The sequence below is a fragment of the Panulirus ornatus genome, chromosome 65, assembly GCF_036320965.1.
Source record: "Panulirus ornatus isolate Po-2019 chromosome 65, ASM3632096v1, whole genome shotgun sequence".
Lineage (NCBI taxonomy): Eukaryota > Metazoa > Arthropoda > Malacostraca > Decapoda > Palinuridae > Panulirus > Panulirus ornatus.
Window position 1 is genome coordinate 13,301,831 of NC_092288.1, and position 27,398 is coordinate 13,329,228.

At 44.9% G+C, this 27,398-nt stretch overlaps 1 protein-coding gene across 1 annotated transcript in view; it reads right to left on the reverse strand.

Annotated features, from left to right (window-relative positions):
* Positions 1-27,398, reverse strand: part of LOC139746622 (uncharacterized) — a 69,507-nt gene that overhangs the window by 10,582 nt on the left and 31,527 nt on the right. The window contains exons 2-6 of the mRNA XM_071658037.1: positions 14,168-14,352; positions 12,534-12,589; positions 6,244-6,333; positions 3,984-4,169; positions 2,956-3,140 (exon numbers count right to left, since the gene is read on the reverse strand). Of these exons, the coding sequence (XP_071514138.1) occupies positions 2,956-3,140; positions 3,984-4,169; positions 6,244-6,333; positions 12,534-12,589; positions 14,168-14,352 (702 nt within the window). The remainder of the gene's footprint in view (positions 1-2,955; positions 3,141-3,983; positions 4,170-6,243; positions 6,334-12,533; positions 12,590-14,167; positions 14,353-27,398) is intronic.

Consider the following 27,398-nt stretch of genomic DNA (forward strand, 5'->3'; position numbering starts at 1 on the left):
TGTATGTGTCGTACATGGACATTTATGTATCGTGTTCCGGGAATATCTGTCTTTCATAAATACAGAAGTCATACTGTAGCTACATTCGTGCTGAAAGACAAATGTATGTAAATATGTTTATCACTTTTCTTCGTTTACTCTGCATATATCCTGTCATACTGGGAGTATGTATAAGTCATACTGAAGAGGTTTTTACCTACTGGATAGTTTGTCACTGTCAGTCTGTGGATATCTATGCTATTTACGTCACACTGAGGTATGTTTGTCATATTCGTAACATATCTGTCTCACACTGAGCGATGGATGCACCCATATCCCTTGAGTTATAACAAGTGTCAAGTAAGCGTGTCAAAATGTATGGTTCACTTGGTCTAATATCATTTGAAAAAAAGAAAAATATAACGAAGTTCCCATGGCCGACCTACGAGTGTCTGATCTTTGTGGAAGAAAAATTCTAAAAATCGACATGGATGGCGAGCTCCTAAATTTCACGAGTCGCCCATTAAATATAGCCAGCAACATGACTTTAAAACCCGCTCGAGTTCAGGTGATCGTTATAAGGCCAGATCTGCAAGAGATCCCCCGGGAGTGAATATTACATGTTGGTAATATGTGTATATAAGGGTTACGACCTTCTCGTGGGTCAGGGGCCCCTGGGGGACTAAAGCTAGCGATGGGATTTATTAGGCCTGTGTAGACGAACGATGGAGATATTTAAGGCGTCAGGCTCCTGGGGATGTATACGTGGGAGATGTTTGCTGGGTAGATGACCTGGGACGTTTGATAAGGTAAGACATATCTCGACATTATCTGGTTCTACATAGAGGTCAGACCCTGAAAGTATGATTCCTCTTGGTCTCTTAGGGTCGAATACTAGAGAGAGATATACGGGCCAGACTTTAAGGGACGATTCCTGGCGATAATGAAAGGCGAGAGTGGTTAGGTTTAAGACTGGGCTCCTCGACTGTCTGGCCTCCACACTGTGGGGGGAGGATAATAACATACAGACGCTGGGAGAACGCGGCCAAATTTGCATGAAGCACTTTGTTGTCGTGAAGTTATGGCCGTAGGGCGAGGTGCTCCTGCTGGGGGGGCTGGGGTCAGGTTGTAGTCGGGGGATGTGTTGCATCTTGCTCTGCTTGTGCCTTCTTGTCCCCCATACGTGTATTTCTACGTTTCTGTGTCACAAATCAGTCGTCTCTCCCTGCAGGCAACAAAAGATGTTACAGGATATCCATCTCTTATACACTCTCCTGTTCCTGTTTGCCACCTTCACTCCCTGAATTTCGCCACTGTATAATCGCTTCCGGAGAGGAGCGTTTAAGTAATTAAATAACCGAACCATAAAAGCAAGAATATTTACGAGGATTCTGATAAGAGATGGTTTGAATTCCTTTATCTTCGGTATAAAGTGATGCATGAGTATATCATATAGACATTCCCTCTGATGTGTGAACATCTGTCGTGTTACTAGCTGCTGCGTTGATGGATCACTCAGTTGTAGTAGCGTAGGGTGAAGTTAGGGGGAAAGGGGTGATTACATAGCGTAAACGTGGTAGACATGCGTTAGACGTTGTTGCACCACTGAGGTCATATATACATGACTACCACAGATGTAGCGGCCATATACGGTTCCCCTTTCCAGGGGGGTGCTGACGTAACCACCACTAAATAATTTACGTTGTTAGCTAAGGTACAGAAAGTATTACGCTTTATCTACGATTACAGCCAGAGATGTGGAACAGTGTTTGTTTAAGGTCATCAGCTGGTGTGCATGGGATCAGATGAGACAGACTCGGTAGCCATGTTTATTTACGATTTCCAGCTGATGTGGTCGTGTCAGCCATGTTTGTTTATCATGATCAGCTGAGATACCCTTGGCGGCCATGTTTGTTTATCATATTCAGCTGATATGGCCGCGTCAGCCATGTTTGTTTACATTTATCAGCTGATGTGGCCGTGTCAGCCATGTTTGTTTATCATAATCAGCTGATGTGACCCTGGAAGCCAGCCATGTAGCCCCAGCGGTATCAGGGATATCATTAGAGGTCAAGATATGGTCATATTACAGCGAGATGATAGTGAGAACCGAGGATATAAGGATTTACTACTCTTATGTTAATGCTGCGGGTGGAAGAAGATGCTATCTCATGAGAGTGAAGGGTGGTATGGAAGACGAGTCCGAAAGTTACTGAAAAACTGAGGGCCTTAAGATACGACAGAGGAGGAGGAGGAGGAATAAGAGGAAAAGTAGTGGTAAAAGTGGATGAAGCAGGACAAGAGGAACAGAGGCAGTAAACTAAGAATAATAACAAAGTGGAGACTGGGAACGTAATGTTGCTACCGTTGCTGTGTCGTTCAGAAAATTATCTTATCCTTTCTCACCCGCCTCCCGCTCCTTTAGGACTCATTCCCCCCCCCCCCCCCCAACACCACCCAGCCAGCCACGGCCGCCTCACCCCCGCACCCAGGGTCAAAGGTCGCGAGTCATTTACAGGACAAAGCGCACATTTGCATAAGAGCTCCATATCCACATTGAAGTGGAAAACGCGAGTTGGGTCGTTCGTTACCATAAATCATAACGTTTGGCTTCCCGCGTAGAGGGACTTCGCCAGCGTCTGGTGGGTGCCAAGTGGCTCAGCTGGGTGCCAAGTGGCTCAGCTGGGTGTCAGGTAGATCTGCTGGGTGTCAGGCGACTCTGATAGGTGTCAGGTGGCTCTGCTGGGTGACAAATGGTTCCGCTGGGTGCAAGGTGGCTTTGCTTGGGGCCATGTAATTATGCTTGGTGTCAGGTAGCGCTACGATGTGCCGAGCGACTCTGTAGAGTGTCAGGTGGCTCTACTGGTGTCAGGTGGTACTGTCCGGAGAGAGAGAGAGAGAGAGAGAGAGAGAGAGAGAGAGAGAGAGAGAGAGAGAGAGAGAGAGAGAGAGAGAGATGGTGGTGGTGGTACTCACTTTCTGTCGAGGTTGAGGAACTTCATGTCGAGGGTGTGGACGGAGGTGAAGACGTTGGTGGCACCTTGGACGACGCTCTCCCGGGTCTCTGGCATGGCCACGGGTGTACAGTGGGCCAGGAAGACCGGCTCGTTCCTCGAGCATAACGGGAGATACGAGAGGTAGTGGCCAGCGACCAGTACCACCTGTGTGGTAGGAGACAAGGGGTTAACACACGATTTACACATAGCCACCACGTTGTTAAACAAGCGTAACATACAACTGCTTCCCGAGTTTGCATCAGACAAGAACAGCTGTTCCACAACGTCCTCGCTGACGGCACGTAATGTTCACAGCTAAGTTAACCTTTGGACAGAAGTAGGCGGGCAAGAATCGGAGATAGCCTGGAGAAACTCCTTTAAGACGTAAAAATGTTAAACTATCCGGGCGTTACACCCTGCTCACATAATGCTGGGGGATGAGAACTCGAAGGACCTTACCCGAGGAAGACATAGGAGTAGGTAGGTATATAAGTTCAGTAGGAAGTGCGTGGAGAACAAATTATCCGAAGCAGAGTCAGAGTAAACTATGGTGCTTGAGAGAAGAAGTCGAGTTGCAGAAGCTATTGGAAATGTCTTTTTGTTAAGGACCTGAAAGATTAAGTTGGAGAAGAGGTCAAGTCAATAGAGCTCTTTGTGAAAGTGGTCTCGATTCTGTGGACCGCAGCTCTGCAAAAATTCCGAGTAAACACGAAGGGACGGTGAGGATCAGGAGGGAGAGTTTCATGGTCCATTACGCTGTGTTCCTCATTGCCACATGTACCACAGCCAGCTATCAAGTTACGACTAAGGGGATGAAGATTTTGAAGAGACGCATCACTCTAGGAACTAAACTTGCTTGCCTTATAGGCTGGTTATGATGGAAGAAGGGTTATGAAATTATGTTGTTGAAACGCCTTATGTGGCAATGTCTAAGCAGAGAGAAAAACATATCAGAATTCACCTATCTCAACATTCAATAAAAAAACGTACTTGGGAATGCTGTCTCACCTTCTGATCGCCGAACCTCATCTGTCTTCTGGCGTTCCTGGAGACGTTCATGCGACACAGGAAGAGGCGTTCCTCCTCGGGCAGCTGGGGAGTCTGGACGCCTCTCACCAGCTCGGCCTGCACAGCTGCGTGGTCCTGCTTGTCTATAATGTCATACACGCTGTCCCCGTGGATCAACAAGTCTTCCTGCAACAAATAAAATGTCTCCGTGGATCAACAGGTCTTCCTGCAACACACACAATGTCCCCGTGGATCAACAGGTCTTCCTGCAGCACATACAATGTCCCCGTGGATCAGCAGGTCTTCCTGCAACACATACAATATCCCCGTGGATCAGCAGGTCTTCCTGCAACACATACAATGTCCCTTTGGATCAACAGGTCTTCCTGCAACACATGCAACATACTCGTGGGGTATCTTGTGTGTTTAATGGGTGTGTGTGTCACTGATGACACAATGTAAGCAAACGCACATGTTTATGGCCGTTGTATCGATGTTTGTGGTGTGGGGAGTGAATGACATGTGCATATCGTGATGGCCAGTGTGGTGAGAATTTTGTTGAGCAGTCAGGTTGACAGGAGAGTGCAGGTTGTTCACATGTCTGTCAAGGGGTAGGGTAACAAAAAGACTTCTGTAGTTATGCATACATTCTATTCTGAGTAAGACGGCGTTCTTAATGTGTTGTACAGTGTTGTATGTTTGTTACTGACTGATTAGTGTTAAGGTGACGTGAGGAATCTGTGCGGTCATCTGCATATGTTAAGACCTTCTTACCATAATCTGCAGAAGGTGATGGAAGGTCACGGAAGAAGAGTGAGGATGGTAGGAGAAAGAATGGCTCCTTGGGGAACTCCACTGTAGAGCTTGACGATTATTGGGCTAAAGCTTTTGTCAGCGACTGTTCTTGGCAACCAACCATGTGGTTAGCTAACCATCATTTTCAGTCACTGTTGCGTGGGTGGTGTTAAGAATGTTTTGTGTGAGGATGTCAGGCGACGTTGCCGAGTGTTTTGTTAATATCTGTCGCCTCTATTGTTGTGCAGTAAGGTGCCTGTGAACGGAGGAAGCCATCAAAGGGTGTGTGTGAAGTTTGTGTGTAGTGTGGTGGTGGAGTGACTGGGTCTCTAAAACCATGTAGCGTACGTGACTGTGGGATATTCCAGTGTCGGTTCTGTAGATATTTCTTTCCCCAAGGAATTTGGATACTGAACACGACAGTGGTATTGGGAAGTAGGAGATATGGAAGTTGGGTGGACTGCCGGAATTCAGGACGGGTATTGTGTGGGAAAGTTTCCACACATCTGGGATCTTATTTTGTTACCAGGAGTGACTGAAGGCATCTGGAAAAGCTTGGATGGCAAGTGAGGCCAAAGTATCTTATTTGGAAGTCTGATGATGCTCTGTCTGGGCTTGCTGCAGGGAACTTCCTCCAGGTTTTACATGCACGACATGTGTCAGCGGGAGTGAAAGGTAGGTCATCAGCTGTGTTGAATGAATTTTGCTTAGGTTTTGCTTATATATATATATATATATATATATATATATATATATATATATATATATATATATATATATATATATATATATATATATATATATATATATATATATATATATGCTTGTGCTTATGTGTATCTATGTCTGCAAGTTCTGTCAAATTATCTTAGCCCAGATAAAGTCTATATAATTGCACGTCTCCCACTCCTATTATTCACAACAAAGGTTTATACATCTCTGAGGGCTGTGCATCCATCGCCCGTTGCATAATGTTGCACAATGTTGTGTGGCGTGTGAGGTCGTGGCACAGACCGAGAGGAGGTAATCTGTGCAACAAGGTTCACTCCGGACGCTGACGACGACGGGGCACAGCGCTTCTCTCTCTGTGTCTCTCTCCCCCACCTTCCTGAGTCTTTCAATCTGTGAACCAAGTTACCTCCCGAGATCCCCCCAGCCATTGTTGCCATCAGCTATGATTTATGGCACCATTGTGCGTGTGTGTGTGCGTGTGTGTGTGTGTGTGTGTGTGTGTGTGTGTGTGTGTGTGTGTGTGTGTGTGTGTGTGCGTGATCCACAAAGTCGATTAAAGGAAAAGAGTTTGTACAATATGAGCTTTAAAGCATTTTTGTTGTTTTTGTTTTTGTTTATGGTGTGTGTGTGGGGGGGGGAGGGAGATGAATGAGGTTCCCACCCCCGGTGGTGGCACAGTGGTTCGTGGACACGATGGTGGAACACGAGGCTTCCCGTTCGAAACTACACTTACCATGGAGTGTCCCAGGTATTCAGCAGCGTTGTCCGAGATATACAGCAGCTTGCCACCCTGGGTCAGCATCATGATGAACCCGTTCATGGCCTGTGGGAGAGCAGACAAGGGAGAGTTAGCAGTGAGAGGCGCAGGGTGAGAGGTGAGTGGAGTGTGGGGGAGAGCAGACAATGGAGAGTCAGCGGTGAGAGGCGCAGGGTGAGAGGTTAGTGGAGTGTGGGAGTACAAAAGAGGGAGAGTCAGCGGTGAGAGGCGCAGGGTGAGAGGTTAGTGGAGTGTGGGAGTACAGACGAGGGAGAGTCAGCGGTGAGAGGCGCAGGGTGAGAGAGAGGCGCGAGTGGAGTGTGGGAGAGCTAGCGGTGAGAAGTTATTGGAGAGTAGTGAGAGAGGCGGAGGTGGTGTGTTGGTGGCTTGGGGGAGAGGGAGGGAGAGGTGAGAGTGGAGAGCTGTGAAGGTCGAAGATATTTATTAAAAGGTGAAGTTGTTAGACAGGTTGCTTGGGTAGGGGGTGGTGGTAGTGGGGGAGGGGGTTGGTTGTGAGATGGCCTTATGATCACTGACAGCGTGTGGCCGACAGCCCCTTGTCTGTCTGTCTGTCGAGGTGACAGTCTGACAGAAAAACCTCTCTCATTTTTTTAAGTCTGTCTGTTTACCTCAGATTAATATCTCTTGTCTCTTCCTCGTTTTCTGTTCCACCTCCGTCCATTGGTCTAGCGATTCCACTTTCATTCCCTGTTTTGTTCCTCCTTTCTGCCTTTCCACCAGTCATTTCAGTTGATGAGCTGTTCCCTTACTCCTATTCCGTATCTGTTCCTTCCGTCTGACGTCAACACGGGTCTGCGAGCGACCGTGAGGTAGGGCTATAAACAGCCATGATGTCACTATTAGCGGTAATGACGTGACGAAGCGGTCATGACGTCACGGAAACCAACACTAAACAACAGTAATTGCGAAAAGGATTTCAATCAGTACGAAAGTGGTCAGCACGTAAAAATCCACTGACGTCATCTTAGTCAAATTTCACGTCACGTAAACGCCATTAAATACGGAATACATCTCCTTTGTCCAGTATTTCTCCCTACCTCCTCCTGGTGCTCGGGAAAAAAAAAGTTGAAAGCTTCTGCCGCGTAATTAGCCTTAGCAGAGGAACGATTAGCCTTTCATCCCTGCTTTCAGAGACGACTTTCATCTCAAGTGATAACTCTGAACATCTTTTCTTCCCCCTACCTACTCAGTCAGGCATATTTTCCATAGACACACACACACAGACACACACACAGACACACACACACACACACACACAGACACAGACACACACACACACACACACGTATGACAATGTTGCCAACTCCAATCCTGCGTAAATAGGAAAACGAGAGTTGATGTGGTTTCCATTTATAGCAATACTTCAATGCCAGCCGGATGCAAATTAGCTGCCATGACCACCCCCCCCCCCAACCCGACCCCCAGATAGTGGACTGGGGAATGCGCGTTCCCCCAGATAGTGGACTGTGGGATGCGTGTTCCCCCCCCAGGTAGTAGACTGGAGATTGCGTGTTCCCCCCAGATAGTAGTAGACTAGGAAGTGTGTGTTCCCCAGATCGTGGACTAGGGTGTGTGTGTGTGTGTGTGTGTGTGTGTGTGTGTGTGTGTGTGTGTCCCCTCCCCTCACCAGATAGTGGACTGGGTGGTACGTGTCCCCTCCCATAGATGGTGAATGAGGACCGTGCATGCTCAGACTGTATAGCCTGGGGGAGGGGGAGGGGGGTGGGGGGGGGGTGGTGACTACTCTATCGGCCGTGTAACCTAGTATAAGCCACCCCCTCCCCCTCCCCCCCCCGGCCCCCACCACCGCGCACACACACACACACACGCTAGAAGGAGGACCAGTTTTTCCTTGTGACTAGTGTTGTCTTGCTCATCCCCGTGAGTGTGTTTGTGTGTGTGTGTGTGTGTGTGTGTGTGTGTGTGTGTGTGTGTGTGTGTGTGCGGGTAATGATAATGATGATATCATCATTATGATCATTAATACTTACGGTTCATTTTAGAGATTATGCAGATAAGAGCTGTAAACATTCACAGAGGAGTGTCGAACAGAAGCTCTTTTCCACAATCGTAAAAACGTCTTTTACAATGTTTACAACGGTTGGGTCTGAGGTGTTCTTGTGGCAAGAGTGTGTGTGTGTGTGCGGGCAAGGATGAGGTCGATGGGGTTTTTGGTGCTCATCTGCAACCTGGGGACGAGGAGGAGGCAGGAAGTGACGGTGGCGGGGCTGGTGCGGGAGCTTCCTCCCCCAAATTTGTCCAATGAGAGTCAGGGGGACCCAGTGTGCGTGGTGAGCGCCCACCCCCCTAGACAGGTGGTGTAAAAAAAAAGGACTGACACAGGGTTTTCGCCTGCCATCATCTATTGGGGTTTTCGCCTGCCATCATCTATCGAACCTCTTCTTGGTAGCTGGGGGTTCAGGGTAGATGATGCCGGGCTGTAAATGAAATATTTTGGGAGCAACGTGAGATACGAAGTCTTCTCACCGGCAGGTCAGTTTTGACTGACGAAGAGAAACGATGACGGAAGACAGGTGGGCGGAGGTTCAGTGGGCTAGCGCAAGGATACAACTGATCGTACAGTTCCACAGTAAAGTCAATGGTACAGTAGACCGCTTTACCTTGAGGTGGTGTGGTAGTCTCTGGGGGACTTTTTAAATTCCACTATGAACTCCGGGGGATGTTGGTGCAGGAAGGATAGGCTAAGGTCACGTGGTGTCAAGGTGGGAGAGTCCCGGGGCAGATGGTGGCGATGTGGTGGGTGAAATAAAGGAAAAAAAAGATCTAGTGGCTTCTTCAGTGAAGAGGCGTTTGAGGCAGGAGGCAAGGAAGGAGTCTGGCACTGGCGGGGATCTTTATGTCTTGCGTGTTGGGCATTCTCCTATGCGTTTGTGACTGCCATTTGTGTGCGAAAGGTGGATAGTTTTACACTCATGCTCCCCCCACCTTTTAACCCTGTATATACGTACTGTGTCTCCACTCCTAATGTGTGTATACACAAACACCCCAGTTTAAGCCAGATACCCATTAATCGACCTTCCCCCATGGGGCAGGATGAACACTTAGGGAGGGTCTGGGCACATTGCAACGCCCAGGATTCGAACCACGGAAGCCCATGGTGTGTATGGGAGAAGTTTGTCTTGAACAAACACAACAGATGGGAGGGTCTAGCACAGGAGTTCCCAGGGATGGCGAAGCACGGGAGGAGTTATTCGAGGTCGGGAGAAGGAGGAGGAGGAGGAGGAGGTGAATTTTGAATTACAGTACCGCAGCCAGCCGCTGGTGAGGTGCCTGGTGACCTCTGACCTGCCTCACTCTCGCTCTCATTGACAGCTGACCTGACCTGTTCTTTCCATGGAAAACATGGCCGACTTTGTCTTCATTCTAGCAATGGTCTCGTCTTTTTTTCTTGCCAACCGTCATGGCTTCCTGCATTATCGTATATATTAAGTCTCAAGATACCTCGTGGTTGTGAGCAGTTGGCCTGTTCATCGGGCCATCAAGAAGTCTTCGTCGGGCGATAGATTATCCTTTTCAAATATCTATTTGTCATGGGAAAATTTTTTCATTTCCATCTCTTACAAAAATATCTGTCACGGGAAATTTTTTTATTTCCTTCTCTTAGAAAAATATCATCATCTGATTTCGTCTCGCGATGGTACTGACATGAAAGTTAAAAAAAAAAAAAAATGAACAAATAAATAAAAGTATTATATACAACTTATTACCAGAAAATAATTAGGATCATAATGTCATGGATGCAAGTTTTCTATGTAACAAAATATTCAGTTTCTCTGGTAAACAGGAAACACTTATTTTCAATGCATGACCTCGGGTCAGGTCATGCGTTTACTGACGTTATGATGAAGGTCTTGTAACGCTGCGAGGAAGGTCTTGTGACGTTACGAGGGAGGTGTGTAACTTTACGAGGGAGGTTTGTAACGTTACGAGGGAGGTTTGTAACGTTACAAGGGCGGTTTGTAACGTTACGAGGGAGGTTTGTAACGTTACGAGGGAGGTTTGTGACGTTAGGAAGTCTTATAACAGTGTGAGGTAGGGTTGTAACGTTAAGGCGGCGGCTTGTAACGAGCTAACAGGAGTGTCGAGTCAGAAGTTTGCATTATAAAAACGACAGATGAACATATAGATCTATGACTAAGGAAATCAATGACTAGTGAAATAATTGAGATACGTATGATGAATGTAGTATAAATACAAAGACTTGAAATGTATTACAAGCTGCAGAATGGAATTCCATAACAATACGCGCAGAAATTCAACAAAGAGAGAAATACAAGAACATTGTATTACGAGTTGTGGTTCTCAAGGGCCATAAACTTGGGCAAGTCCCGATGGTTCGCGCGCTAATGAACGGTCAACCCGACACATGGCGCCGATAAGAGACACAAGGAGGCGAGGTTGCAGGGCTCTGAGCCTGGCTGGTCCACCCGGCTCCACACACATCATCGTCTAGCCTATATAACCAGCATGGGATGTGGTCTAGTCCAGTATGTATCCAGCTAGGATTCTCTAGATATAGCCAGCGTGCAATGGCCAGGTGGGGTATAAAAGAAATTAGGCCTTGTGAATGGACAGACTCGATCTAAGAACGATAAGTTTTATTGTGAGCACTGGAGGCCGCGCATGCGTGCTACTCCCATCGGCCATGTCGTGCTTCGGCAATATTTTTTTATGGTTTCCTCGGTGTTAATTCCCTCATTTGTTATGGTCAACCAATTAGTGTATTTGCATAACTGCAGCTGCCAGGGCGCCGGTATGAACATTTTTTTTTTCTTCTTATGTTCCGATGGACACAAACGATGTTATTGTACGTGTGCACAGAACTGGCGAGTAAGTTATTCATTGCCTTTTACAGGATGAAAATATAAAAGTGCAACAGAGTGTCAGACATGAAGTTTGCCAAGGATATTCAGGCAAGAAGCGCGGACAGAGTAACGGAATGACCACTTTCCATTTCTCGTACCCAATATTTACTCCTCTCGCCGTGTAGGTGTCTGTTATAACTGCAAAAGTCTTTTCCATTTACCTTGTTTTTCGCTCTGCTGGCGAGATCGACACCCTATGTTGCTCATGATCTAGGAAAGCCTTTCCGCATCAACATCAAAACGAACAATTACCGTCGAAGTTACGATAAACTTTGATAATTATTATATAAGAAATAAAGTATAAATATATAGTCTTATGTTGAATACTAAATAGGGTATGGACCATAAGCCATAACTCTTGATATTCATAATTAATCCAATAACCAACATCACGCGGACATAAAAACCTAATTAAGGAAGATATAAATGAGATAACAACCTCCCTTCCGTAAGCCTGATCTAGCTCGGTCGCCCAACATGGTCGTAACAGGGAAGAGGCAGAACGCCCAACAAATTTATGCAAGGAACCACTAGTACCAGGAATTCCTGTGAGGCTGAGTTATTCAGTCATTAAACCGTGGGAACCACTACGTCTGTAGGCTCGCGGAGGGAGTCTGTGAAAGGAATGAAATCGAATACTTGAGGACTTGAAAGTCCGCCATAATTGCCAGAAAACGTAACACTTTAACTTCATTGTTCGTCTCACTTAACTTGTGAGATGTTTTATTATTTTCTAATAAGATACTTTCTCTCTTCTTACTTTTTCTTTCTTTGATCTCAAAAAAAAAAAAGGATTCTTTCAGAATGAAATACAATATTATAGTCCATAGTCTACGTGATAGACCAGAAAATCCAATACTGAAAGGGGGTCAATGTGTTATGAAATTGTAACGGTGAAAGGTACAGAAACATATTTAGAATTAGTCAGCGGAAACTGTTATGGGAGAAAACATAGAAAAATATTTTTCAATATATGGTTGCACACAGTATAGATGGACCAGAATGAGCTAAAATGAATCTGTTTTCCATACCAAGTAGTTTCTAAGGTTACATAATGTACAGCAGGTGTCTAGAGGTAATAGTTACACTCGGTTGGAAGTTGATCATGACACCAAGTGAGAGTTGATGCAAGTGAGAGTTGATACAAGTGAGAGTTGATACAAGTGAGAGTTGATGCAAGTGAGAGTTGATACAAGTGAGGGTTGATGCAAGTGAGAGTTGATACAAGTGAGGGTTGATGCAAGTGAGAGTTGATACAAGTGAGAGTTGATACAAGTGAGAGTTGATACAAGTGAGAGTTGATACAGCGTGTGAGAAGTAAGGTGAGGATGTTGAACAGCGGTGGAGGGAGGAACTCACCTTTGAGAAGCCTATATTGGGCGTCGGGCTGAGCGTCTGCTCCTGCTGCTTGAACACTGGAACACAAACAACAACACACAGTGAGAACACCACAACAACAAAGGGAACATCGTTAGAACACTTAACGAAACAATATTGGAACACTTGAAACACAAAGAAACTATTAGAACATTTGAAACACAAAGAAACAGTATTAGAACACTTGAAACACAAGAGAAAAATATTAGGACATTTGAAACACAAAGAAACAGTATTAGAACACTTGAAACACAAAGAAACAGTATTGGAACACTTGAAACACAAAGAAACTGTATCAGAACAATTGAAACACAAAGAAACAGTATTAGAACACTTAAAACACAAAGAAACAGTATTAGAACACTTGAAACACAAAGAAACAGTGTTGGAACGCTTGAAATAGAAACAGTATCTCAACACACAAACGCTCGAAGGAAACCATGGTTCAACTTTGCTCCCACATCAAGGAACAAGATAAGAGTTGTGTTCCCTTAACTTTAAGGGGACGCCCTTTAAATGTCGCCAAGGGACGGTATTTAGGCTTTGACCTATATATGTATATATGTGTGTGTGTGGAATGGCAAGAGTCTGTTGCAAAAGGAAACAGAGCTTTTGGCTTGACCTTGGTAGTAAAATGTTAGGGACTGCCTATCATCATGAAGGTTCATGTTTACAGGGCTGGTCGTATTCATAGGGCCGACCGAATTTAAGGGAGGTTGGTCGTAATTAAGGGGTTACCCCGTGCACTAGCGTTATCAAACCTAACATTTAGGAGACCAATGCTTTATACAAATGTTTACATACGAATACACGCATATACGCACATACGCACGAAATCCTTGAGAAATTGAGAATATTCTTTACGCACTTGGCACACCCTCCCTTCCACCACACTCTTCACACACACACACACACACACACACACACACACACACACACACACACACAGTCACGCAGCTCTTGCACGTTTGATTAACCAAGTTAATTACACTTATTATGTCAGGGAAGATATGAGGCGAGTGGGGGTAAGATGGTGCTGAACTCACCAAACAAAGTGGGCGATCGCCCACTACATTTGTGTGGGGATATAAGCTTAACTGTTTATGATTTGATGTCTTTATTGATTGGAGATTTTAAGACCAGTGTGTGTGTGATGTGAGGTTCTCGACTCTAATGACGTCTGGGCGAGGGAAGAGCATGAAAGTGTTAAGCCAAGAAGGCAGGGCCAAGGCTAGCGCGTAGCGCTTACCACAGGAAATCTAGGGTTACGAGACATAAGTGTGAGATGGAGAGATGGTATGATTGGGGGACTGAAAGCCAACAGCTCATGTGTGGGTGAGGCGGAGAGATAAGACAGCAACCTGGGGCCGGAGGTAGGAGTGACACTTGACAGCCACTGTAGAGCTTGGCTCACTGGAGCGGACGTCACTCACCCTCCCGATATATACCCCAGGCCTGGTGGTAGTGTGGGTGGAATACCTCCCTGGTCGGTGGCTGCCTGGCTGCTTAACCAGCAGCTACCAGAGAGAGAGAGAGAGAGAGAGAGAGAGAGAGAGAGAGAGAGAGAGAGAGAGAGAGAGAGAGAGAGAGAGAGAGAGAGAGACTCACTCACTCACCCTGCTGGAAGTAGTTGCTCTTCCTGACGTAGACACACACGAGGGCCATCAGCTGGAGCTGGGAGAGCCTCTGTCGTGTGGAGGGAGGCAGGGGCAGCAGGTCCCTCAGCTGGCAGATCTCGGCGTTGATCATGTCCCGCCGCATCTTGGACGCGCCCTTGGTAGACTTGGTGCCGTCGAAGCTGCTGGAGAAGGGGAGAGAGAGACACACACACAGGTGGGGTTAAGTTCTTCATTGACCTGAGAGAGTGAGAGAGAGAGTAAGAGAGAGAGAGAGAGAGAGAGAGAGAGAGAGAGAGAGAGAGAGAGAGAGAGAGAGAGAGAGAGAGAGAGAGAGAGTTTTCCCCTCATCATCTTTCTTTAGAGGAAGAATAAAAAAAAAAGGGTAAATCAATATGACATGGTGAAAGAGTCTTGCCATGAACCATCTCAGATGGTGTTAATAGTCCTGGTCATGAACTCGTATCAGATGACGTCATAACCTTGCCATGACCTTGTACATTAGATGACGTCACAGACTTGCCGTGACCTTCTACATTAGATGACGTCATAGTCTTCCCATGAACTGGTAACACTGCATGTCGTCATACTCCTCTAATGAACTCAGATCCTAATCATTTCCTTTGTATAGTTTCACTTAACTTACTGCTCCGGTAAATTAGAACCCAGTGTATATATATATATATATATATATATATATATATATATATATATATATATATATATATATATATATATATATATATATATATATATATATATATATGATTTCCACTGGGAAATGAAAACTATAAGTTCCCAAGTGCAATTTCGTGTGCTAATCACATCATCAGGGGAGATGCAAGAAAAAATATAACAGTCAGTTGATATATATATATATATATATATATATATATATATATATATATATATATATATATATATATATATATATATATATATATATATATATATATATATATGCATAGATCCACTGACAGACAGACAGACAGACAGACAGACAGACAGATAGACAAACACACATACAAAAGCATGCTACTGCACAACCTGGTACAAGTAATTAGCCTAAAAATGTATGATAATATTTGACTGGACAGGTGAGGGTGTGTCGACCAGGCTCCGAGGTAGAGAGTTTTGAGTGTGCTGAAGAGCTTCGTCATGCCTCGCTATGATATTGATGTTGGCCAAGAATAACAATAAGCTAGGTTGGAAGGGGGGCGCCAAATTTTCATGGTACACACACACACACACACACACACACACACACACACACACTTGTGTTCGTAAAAATTTAATATTTTTAGTAAATTCCAATTCTTTATTTTCAATTCTATCTCACTTTATTTGATTTCGAATTTGTTCAATTTTCTCTTTCGTTGATCTTTTTCGTTCTTTTGTTATTTCTGTTTTCATTTATTTCGTTTTTTCTTTTTCTCTTTTAGGTTTTGTGTGTACGTCTTTTTCGCGGCTCTACCTTCGTTATTTTGGCGGCTCTACCCTCGTTATTTTGGCGGCCCTATCCTCGTTATTTTGGCGGCTCTACTCTCGTTATTTTAGTGGCTCTGCTCTCGTTATTTTAGCGGCTCTGCTCTCATTATTTTGGCGGCACTACTCTCGTTATTTTGGCAGCTCTTCCCTTGTTATTGTGGCGGCTCTACTCTCGTTATTTTGGCGTCTCTACCCTCGTTATCTTAGCGGCTCTACCCTCATTATTTTGGCGGCTCTACTCTCGTTATTTTGGCGGCTCTACCTTTGTTGTTTTGACGGCTATACCCTCGTTAATTTGAAGGTTATAACCCTGTTACTGTTAAGGTTATACCCTCGTTATTTTGAAGGTTATACCCTCGTTATTTTGAAGGTTATACCCTCGTCATTTTGAGGGTTATACCCTCGGTACTTTGAAGGCTGTACCCTCGGTAATTTGAAGGCTGTACCCTCGGTAATTTGAAGGCTGTACCCTCGGTAATTTGAAGGCTGTACCCTCGGTAATTTGAAGGCTGTACCCTCGGTAATTTGAAGGCTGTACCCGCGTTGTGTTTGAAGCTTTCTCTGTTGTCTTGAGACGTCCTAGTTTTAATGCCTTCTGTTCTTGTGTGTAGCCTTGCCCCACTGACTGTCTCAAACGTTTCCCTTCCTGCGTCTTCAACCTTCTCCTGTTGTCTTCAACCTTCTCCTGTTGTCTTCAACCTTCTCCTGTTGTCTTGTCCTCTCCCGTTGTCTTCAACCTTCTCCTGTTGTCTTCAATCTTCTCCTGTTGTCTTCAACCTTCTCCTGTTGTCTTCTACCTTCTCCTGTTGTCTTCAACCTTCTCCTGTTGTCTTCTACCTTCTCCTGTTGTTTTCAATCTTCTCCTGTTGTCTTCAACCTTCTCCTGTTGTCTTCTACCTTCTCCTGTTGTCTTCAACCTTCTCCTGTTGTCTTCTACCTTCTCCTGTTGTCTTCTACCTTCTCCTGTTGTCTTCAACCTTCTCCTGTTGTCTTCAACCTTCTCCTGTTGTCTTCTACCTTCTCCTGTTGTCTTCAATCTTCTCCTGTTGTCTTCAATCTTCTCCTGTTGTCTTCAACCTTCTCCTGTTGTCTTCTACCTTCTCCTGTTGTCTTCTACCTTCTCCTGTTGTCTTCAACCTTCTCCTGTTGTCTTCAACCTTTTCCTGTTGTCTTCTACCTTCTCCTGTTGTCTTCAACCTTCTCCTGTTGTCTCCAACCTTCTCCTGTTGTCTTCAATCTTCTCCTGTTGTCTTCAACCTTCTCCTGTTGTCTTCAACCTTCTCCTGTTGTCTTCAACCTTCTCCTGTTGTCTCCAGCCTTCTCCTGTTGTCTTCAGTCTTCTCCTGTTGTCTTCAGTCTTCTCCTGTTGTCTTCAACCTTCTCCTGTTGTCTCCAGCCTTCTCCTGTTGTCTTCAGTCTTCTCCTGTTGTCTTCAGTCTTCTCCTGTTGTCTTCAGTCTTCTCCAGCTTGCTGTAAGCTCCCTCGCTTGCCTTTGTTACCCGTGACTGGGCCACAATCCTGCCCGAGCCCCAAGATAGCAGGTCAAAGGTCAGCTGAACAGGTTTTCCTCGTGGCTGACACTTGACCACCACTGACGGGGGCCTTCTGACGCCTTGCCACTGCTGACGAGAGTCTCCTGATACCTGGCCACTGCTGACAGTGGTCTAGTCAGCGGGTGATAGTAATTCATGTATTCAGTTATTGATTCAGTCTCTCCATATCTTTGATTTTCTTTACTGCCCTCTCTTGTTTGCTTATCTATGCCTCTCTCTCTCTCTCTTTGTCTTTGTATAGATGTATGTATATATGGCACGAGTATGCATAGTATGCATGTATTGACCAGTCTATACCTATCTATCTATCTATCTATCTATCTAGATATCTATCTATCTATCTGTCTATCTATCTCTCTTGGTTCGCCTGGCGATTCCTTGGCGCAAGACAGCGCAAAGCCTCTGAGGGCCTTTAGAGTCCAACAGCCCTGAATCAGACGAGGTGAAAAAGACCCTTAAAAGAAGAAAAAAGAGGAATGGGCTCAGGGAGACTCACTCGATGAAGCACCACCAGCAGACCAGACACTCCCCCCCTCCCCTCCCCCCTTCCCCTCATCTCCCCCTTCCCCCTCCCTCCCTCCCTCCCTCCCTCCCTCCTCTCTTACCCTTCCGTATTGTTTTTGTTTTTGACTTTTGTGTTTGGATTTCTTTGGGGCGCCTTTTTTCTTCAGTTTTCCGGGCAAGCGTGACGGGCTGGAGCGGGTCAAGACAATGACATGGAGTCAGAGAGGCTGCTCATGGGGTAAGGTTTGTGTGTGTGTGGGGGGAGATGGGGGTGAGATGGGGGGATGAGAGGTGTCTGTGTGGGAGGGGTGTCTGTGTGGGAGGGGTGTCTGTGTGGAAGGGGTGTCTGTGTGGAAGGGGTGTCTGTGTGGGACACCCACCCCAAACACACACCCCACTTCCATCCCTACCCCAGGCCTGGCTGGCCCCTCTTCTTATATATTTGAGGGTTGAAGGTGGGGGTGGGTGAGTGTAGGTGGGTGTAGGTGGGGTTTTAGGGGGGGGTTGGTGGGGTTTTAGGGGGGGATTGGTGGGGTTTTAGGGGGGTGGGTGGTTTGGTGGGAGTTGTGTACCGCCAGACAGACGGTACATTTGGTACATCAGAATCTCCTATGGAAGGGATCATAACTTGTCCCTTTTATAAACTCTAAATCTTCACTAAATCCACCATTCAGTTTATTGTTGAATATTCATTTCAAAACGAAAATATACATATTTTACATTCAAAACGAAAATATACATATTTTACATTCCAAACGAAAATATACATATTTTACATTCCAAACGAAAATATACACATTTTACATTTCAAAACGAAAATATACATATTTTACATTTCAAAACTCTCATCAAATATTCTTTGGTAAGAAATTTCGGTTTCTTAAGTGAAGAAATGTCATTTTTCTTCTATCTATCTGTACATTTGATATAGATAATTTGTTACAGTTAATGCATACCCACAACCCTGAGTTCCCAGAGGCACCAACTCAGAAGAACAAAAGAACAGTTGAAGAAGAACTGCTGCGACCCCAGAAAACTTGTGTTCCCAGAGTCAGCTCACTGAACAATAAAAGAACAGAGGTGAACAAGAACAAATCCATTTCCTTCAGAAATGTGCAAAACTGTTCATCAGAGGAGAGTTAGGGAGTTGTCAAATAACACAATAAATGAACACCAAAAATTGAGAACATGATATCGTCAGCAGTAGAACAGTCAGCAAAAGTTAATGTCAGGAGAGGAATACCGTCAGGGAAGCGTCAGCCCAATAGCGACACGAAAACAAATGTCAGCACAATGGTATCACGGTCCAGGGGCGCGTCAGCGCAGCCCCAAGTGTCAGCAGCCACGGCCGAGCACTCGACCGAGCGCTGACAGCGGCTGACGAGTCAATAAGACATCGTATAAGGTGGTGGCGCTGACATCCCTGTATTGACTTATCTCAGTCGCTCCTCTCTAAGGCCAGCCCTCCCTCCCCCTCCAGAGAGAGAGAGAGAGAGAGAGAGAGAGAGAGAGAGAGAGAGAGAGAGAGAGAGAGAGAGAGAGAGAGAGAGAGAGAGAGAGAGAATGTTCCCACATTAATCTATTTTCTTACGCGTGTATAAACTCGATCCATGATTTTACATTCGTAATTCGTTTCATTTTGTATCACAAAACTACTATTGTTACTACCAGCATATATCGATGATAATTCCCCGAAACTTAATATTTCCTGTAATTTGATGACGTGATAAGTATTTATCATATTTCCTGTAATTTGATGACGTGATAAATATTTATATTTCCTGTAATTTGATGACATGATAAATATCTATCGTATTTCTTTTTTTTCCCCGATTTCTATGCAGTCATGATAGATTACAGTATTGCCAACATGTGATATTTGGTGTGTGACCTTAAACCAATATGGTTAAGGTCATTTAAATCAGGTCCTAACTGCTCTTTTTTGTCTATTATTTAACAGATGTGACCTGTGGCATGTTAACGATAACCGACTATTGGATATTGGCATCTTTAAGAGGAGAGACTTATCTATATTAGATATTAATAATATTGGTTTTTTTTTTCCCTCTTCAAATTGTTTCGTGATCTTTCCCTTTTTGGACATGTTCATTTAAGAATATCATGCATTCTCAAAGCTCCGGTGGAATGGTCATAAGACGTTTCTAATCTTAGAAAATAGAAATTATAAAGAAAATGGAAATGTGCAATTAATCGTACGTCTGGATGTGCAGCCGCGAGGTGGTCGGCCCGTGGTCGGCCTGCGCGCTGTAAAAACTGTTGTACGGTATTTCTATCGCGCTGTAGAAGTTGATATCAGGTGATCAGTGCATCAGTGATCTTTCAATTATATTTCTTGTTTAATGAGAGAGAGAGAGAGAGAGAGAGAGAGAGAGAGAGAGAGAGAGAGAGAGAGAGAGAGAGAGAGAGAGAGAGAGAGGTTGAGCCAGTTCAGGCGAAGAGTCTCAGTGTTTATATTTGACCCCCTCTCCACCAGCCCCTCCTCCTCCCCACCCACCCCCACACCGTCCACTTGGTCATCCCGCCTCTTCCCGTCTTTCTTTTCCTCTGTCCCTCTTCCCGTCTCTCTCTCTCGTCTCCCCATCACCCAGCTCTCACTCCACACCTCTCTCTCTCCTTCCCACTCTCCCACGTCGGGTTTACCCGCGCCTCTGTTCAATTTTTACATGTGTTTGTGTGTTATTGCAACTTCCACAAGTCATGGCCGCTGACAGCGATTTCTCTCTGGGATATTAAGATCATTAGGGAAGACCCGCTGGCCCAGCAGACGGGCCGGACATGGCAGGCATGCTGGTGTGGACATGGGTGGGTATGGGGGTGTAGACAGAGATTAGGTTTGAGGTCTTGATATGGGTGGGATATGTGGAGGGGTCTAGGCTTGGGCTGGGTGTGGGATCTAGATATGGGTTAGGTATGGGGTTTAGACATAGGTTGGATAAGGGGTCTAGACACAGTTTGGGTATGGGATTTAGATATGGGTTAGGTACAGGGCCTAGAAACGATTTGGGTATAGGATCTAGACATAGGTTGGGTGTATGGGATATATAATGGGTTAGGTACATGGGGTCAAGATACGGTTTGGCTATGGGGGTCTAGACATAGGTTGGGTATGGAGTCCATACACGGATTAAATACAGATATTAGATATGGGGTATATGTGTAATGCTGGAGTGCGTATGGATATGGGTGGACATGAGGAACACGAACATGTCGTGGGATATATAGTTTAGGGACTCGGACATGGGAGTTAACTTTTGGGCATGGGGGAGTGAAAGACATTCCTGGGAGATGGTGGATCACATAGGTGCTACTGGGAGAAAAAAGTTATTTTACCCAGGTTAAACGACGCTAGTGTTGAAACAACAGATAACATAATTATCTGTAAATGTTATTGTGGATAACATGAGGAGGAGGAGGAGTGTTTGGAGGTCAAGGGAAGCAGAGGCTAGGGTACGACCCTGGCCATAATGTGTCCATAAACTTAATCTCTGAAGTACAGCTGTACGACCATCGAGCACGACGGTACGACTCCGGGGTACGTACAACGACTTGGGCTCTGAACGAGACTGTCGTACCGTCGTGTTCAAGTGTCGTACCGTCGTGTTCAAGTGTCGTACCATCGTGTTCAAGTGTCGTACTATCGTGTTTGAGGGTACCGTCGTGTTCAAGTGTCGTACCGTCGTGTTCAAGGGACATACCGTCGTGTTCAAGGGACGTACCGTCGTGTTCAAGTGTCGTACCGTCGTGTTCGTGTCGTACCTTCGTGTTCAAGAGACGTACCGTCGTGTTTAAGTATCGTACCTTCGTGTTCAAGTGTCGTACCGTCGTGTTCAAGTGTCGCACCGTCGTGTTCAAGGGACGTACCGTCGTGTTTAAGTGTCGTACCGTCGTGTTCAAGGGTCGCACGTCGTGCTATCAATTTCAGACAACTTCCCTTGATTCGTCATCATGCCACCTCTACGTATAACCAAACAAACCATCCAATGATTACCTTTGCTTATGTTAAGCAATTTCTAAGTTTGGGCTTTGAAAAAGAAGAGAAAACGGAAACTAAAGAATACAGGACAGACGAAAGGATAGATAGATGAGAAAGAGAAAGACAAAGATAGATAAAAGGACAATACAAATACTTATTCTCGTTTCATCCCTTTCCCTTCAGATAGAAATGATGTAACAAAAGTCAAATCAGTTCATAAACTTCTTTAATAACCCATTTCAATATCTAATGGAAATATAAATGTTATATATATATATATATATATATATATATATATATATATATATATATATATATATATATATATCGCAGCAAGCGTGAACCATTCATCATTGCAACACCAGAGAACATACAAAGAGAGGCTGAAGTCCAAGCGGCAGCTTAAAAATCTAGATCTTCTGAAAACCTGGACAAAATTGTACAAATAAGGTCTTAATGCCCGACAAACAATTCAAGTTCAGTTAAATTTACCTCAAAAGTTGGAATGACCGTTGTGCAACTACGCTAACAATCGTTCGTTTGTCCAGACCCGCGCAAATATTGAACTCTCCGTCAACTGTGCAAACTGGACGCTTACCTACGCTAACGAGGTCCCCCGGGACGGGTTCGCTCTGTGGGGGTACCCCTGTGACTCCACTCCTGTCTTGCTGTGGGCCTCCTGGTGTGTCTGTCTGTGGGGGTAACTCTCCCGTCTTGCTGTGGGCCCACTGGTGTGTCTGTGGCTGTGGGGGCAACCCCTTCTGTCTTGCTGTGGGCCCCCTGGTGTGTCTGTGGCTGTGGGGTGCACTCCTCCCGTCTTGCTGTGGCCCCCTAGTGTGTCTGTGTCTGTGGGGGTGCACCCCTCCCGTCTTGCTGTGGGCCCCCTAGTGTGTCTGTGGCTGTGGGGGTGCACCCCTCCCGTCTTGCTGTGGGCCCCCTAGTGTGTCTGTGGCTGTGGGGGGCACCCCTCCCATCTTGCTGTGGGCCCCCTAGTGTGTCTGTGGCTGTGGTAACCCCCTGTTGCTAATAGTCGTATTTACACCCTGTACTTCGTAAACTTTGGTACCTCCTGTTGTGTGTGTGTGTGGTTCGGGTACCCATCCCATCCTGTGGTACCATCCCACCTCACCCCCTTTCCTGTGCTGTGGAGGTGGCCCTCTTCTTCTTGGCTACGTTAGGGTTAATCATGGTAAGGTATGCTCCTTGCTAAGGCATAAAAGGCTACAGGTGTCTCCCCGGTAAATATGAAGGATGATCAAGTACAGAGAGAATCTTTGTAAAGCTGTTGACGCTTCGCTACGACAGAAAATGGATGATGAAAGACGCTTCGACGCGAACAGAAAATGAGTGATTATAGACGCTTCGACACAACAGAAAATGAGTGATTAAAGACGCTTCGACACAACAGAAAATGGGTAATTAAAGACGCTTCGACACAACAGAAATGGATGATTGAAGACGCTTCGACGCAATAGAAAATGAGTGATTAAAGACGCTTCGACACAACAGAAAATGGGTAATTAAAGACGCTTCGACACAACAGAAATGGATGATTGAAGACGCTTCGACGCAATAGAAAATGAGTGATTAAAGACGCTTCGACACAACAGAAAATGGATAATTGAAAGACGCTTCGACACAACAGAAAATGAATGATTAAAGACGCTTCGACACAACAGAAAATGGATAATCGAAGACGCTTCGCTACAACAGAAAATAGATAATTGAAGATGCTTCGACACAACAGAAAATGGATCATTGACAATGATTCAGTACAACAGAAATTGGATAATTGATATCTGGCTATGCTTTTGTACAACAGAAAATGGAATTTGGGCAATGAATCAGTACACAAGAAAATGGATATTGGGCGATGCTTCGGTACAAGAGAAGATGCAAGATGTGAACTACCTTGCATTCCAATCAAGTGTTTTGGATCAACGAAAGCCAAGGAAACCATAACAAATAAATTTGCATACAGTAATGTTTTGCCCACTTTTGTGCAAATAGAAAAACAAGAAACAGGCGTAGATGTGACTTTGACGAAGAAATCATACCTTTAAGTATGATCTTTAAGTAAGAAAATGGACGGAATAATTTGAAATATAGAAATTATATCTTTAAGAATGATCTTTAAGAAAGAAAATGGACGGAATAATTTGAAATATAGAAAATGGAAAGATTAGTAGAAAACAGGGAGGCTGATGGCATGGCTAAGATCATATTGATCATTTATGAATTATCTTTACGTGATTTGAATATATGATTATTTTGATAATGTGCTGAATTTTTGTCTCAGAATTTTTATTTTTTTTTTATATCCATCCTGAGCGAACCGTTTTGCAAAAGTTCGCTTTATATCAGACGATCGGTAACATAAGATCATGAATTTATCGTCCCAAAAAATTATATGAGAAAAATATACCTTACGAGATGGAATGGATAAAACCTGTACAATTATTTACTGTTTATATCAGCTTGATTCTTGTGTTATAAAGAGAAATATATGACACATGAGAGAGAGAGAGAGAGAGAGAGAGAGAGAGAGAGAGAGAGAGAGAGAGAGAGAGAGAGAGAGAGAGAGAGAGAGAATTCTTGACCACGTGTGGTGGTATCACTAATGCTCACTGAGTGGCCCAAAAGTCTCATTATGCTGGACGAGTAATGCTGGCTGAGTGGCCGTCAGATCATTAGTAATGCTTCCTGAGTGGCCCGTCATGACTCGACGGGCCGTCGGGTTAAGTGTTTGTTTGCCTGGCTAACAAAGAGTTTATCTAAATTAATTGAAGTGCTAAAAGTGACGCAAATCCTTCTAAATATTCCCAAGATGGGGTTCAGGGTGAGGGGGGGAGGAAATGGGGAGGGAATGGGGAGGGGGGTTTTGATCCGCGTATTCTTCAGGCGTTTTCAGCAGGTGACGGATTAATCCAAGAATGTTTACGTTCCTTTAGGGAACTCCAGGGAAAACGGATGGCTGGCGCCCCTCTGCCTCCACAACCTTGATCTTCATTCGCCCATTTTTTTTACTGCTGTTTCTTTTACCTTTATGCAGATTCTACTTGAAATAAAGATGATCTTTAAGATAAGGGACTTGAGATGCGTGGAGACTGATGCATGTTTGTTTCTACGTAAGAAATGTTTGAATTAGATTCTCAAATGTTTAGAAATATAGAAAAACGATTTGTTTTGCGCTGCTTCAATTACCATCGACTTTAGAATAATCTTTAGCCTTCAAAGGAGTGCTTTACATACACACACACACACACACACACACACACACACATATATATATATATATATATATATATATATATATATATATATATATATATATATATATATATATATATATATATATTTCTTTTCTTTCTTTCATACTATTCGCCATTTCCCGCATTAGCGAGGTAGCGTTGAGAACAGAGGACTGGGCCCTTGAGGGAATATCCTCACCTGGGCCCCTTCTCTGTTCCCTCTTTTGGAAAATTAAAAGTGATAGGCTTAAAACTCAAGCCTATAAGGGAGTATTTCGTCAGCTGATCATAATGATTCATCACCATACGTTCAGCTGGAATAGTCCTCACCTAATGAGGCTAACTTGACCCCAAGTCATGGTGTGTGTGTGTGTGGGGGGGGGGGTTAGGGGTGAAGGGGAGGTATAATGGTGGGTGGGTGGTTGGTGGGGTGGGAGGTGGGCCTGTGAGCTCCCTTCTTTGTCTGTCCGTCTCATTCTGTGTCTCCATCGTCCGTATCTCTCACTGAGGCATAGACTCTGTGCCCCATACACACACACACACACACACACACACGGACGCCGTCTTGAAGGACCAGAGACTGTGGTGAGGTGCGTCTTTAACCAACCACTCACGGTAATTACCCACCGAACGACCACACGTTAGCAAGGTGTGAGGCCAAGCAATGGGTCACAGACTCACTCCTACACTCACACACGCACTAAAGTCCACCTGCTCATCTTCATGTTCCACATCGGCAGTCATTATCATGCTAATGACGACCTAATAGACAGCTAACCCATATATACACACACACACACCCCGACCGACCGATCCGACGATTCAAAGTTTCTCTTGGCACCGTAGCCAGAAGAGGGAGGCTGGGTATGGCCTAGATGAAAGCATCGTTGTATCAGTCTATATTTGGCGGGATACACGCGGCTCTGATTTCGCTGACGTATCTGAAATGTTCCCCCGAGTTGGGTATCTGGGCTTCAGGAATGCCAGCTGTCGGGGTCGTTCGTGGCCGACATCGTCTACCACACGACTGTATCTTGAGCTACCATTGTGATTCATAGAGCCACACACACACACACACACACACACACACACACACAGGCACTCGCAGGATGTAAGTGGTCCTTCCCTTCTGTGTGTGTGTGTGTGTGTGTGTGTGTGTGTGTGTGTGTGTGTGTGTGTGTGTGTGGGGATTCGCCAATGCTAAGATTAGTACGGGGTCTTGTCAATGACAACCCATCTTCGTTGCTGTGTGATGACTGGCGCAGGTCTGGTCGTGTGGGCTTCGGGGTGCCATTACCAACATAGGGCGACCCGTGTGGAGGGGGGTGACTGGAGAGATATGAGTCTTGCTCATATCTCTTGCACGTATGTGTGTGTGTGTGTGTGTGTGTGTGTGTGTGTGTGTCTTTGACTGCCACTCCGTCTCCACCAGAGTCTCCTCACCACCTCGACACTTGTACGGTGGGGATTGCGACACGGATTTAACCTTCCTGACCGAAAAGCTTCATTAGATACATGAATAACCCCCTGATCACTATCCTCGATTTGTAATACTATTCTCGGAAAAATAATACGGGAGAAGAGAGAAGAAAATCTATCGTAGATTAATCATTAATTTTGAAACCTGTTCTCATCCTAAGAAGGAGGAGAAGAAGGAGAAGAAGAAGAAGAAGAAGGAGAAGAAGAAGAAGAAGAAGAAGAAGAAGAAAAAGAAGAAGAAGAAGAAGAAGAAGAAGAAGAAGAAGAAGAAGAAGAAGAAGGAGAAGAAGAAAAAGAAGAAGAAGAAGAAGAATTTTACTGCGATTAAGATGTAAATGTAAATAAACAAGACGTGGAAAGGATTCCGCCTAACCCATCGGATGCCGACACAGATGACAATACATACATACATACATACACGAAACCCAGGAAAATGGAAATCAACAAACATGTACAGGAACAGTCCGGATACGAATACATTTACAGGATTAAAAAAGAGCCAAAAAGTACATAAGATTGACGTGTACCAAACCAGTCTTAGCCAGGAGTAGAGCGAGAAGTGTGGTAAACTAGCAAATAAACTCCACAAACTGTGCGCGGGGTGATCGTCAACATGGAGGGGGTTGCCAGGCAGCGCTCCGCTGAACACACACAATGCCGCTCTTACCAACACTTCACACTTTTTTATCCACAAGGCTCAGGGCGACTCCACCATCCTTCGTTCCTCTTTCCTTCAAAATATCCAGATGAAAAAAAAATATGATTTGATCTTTCTACAACTTATCATTTACAATCCGGCGCGTTATGACTGAGTTCGTGTGTATAACTTTGCCTCACTTGGTAACGGAATAATTTGGTTCGATTTTCCCAGACGGTGAGAGCATACGATTTAGAGAATTTATTTTATTGTGAACAAGATTTAAGGAAGAAAACTGGTGGAGTCCAGAGTGAGTGACAAGGAC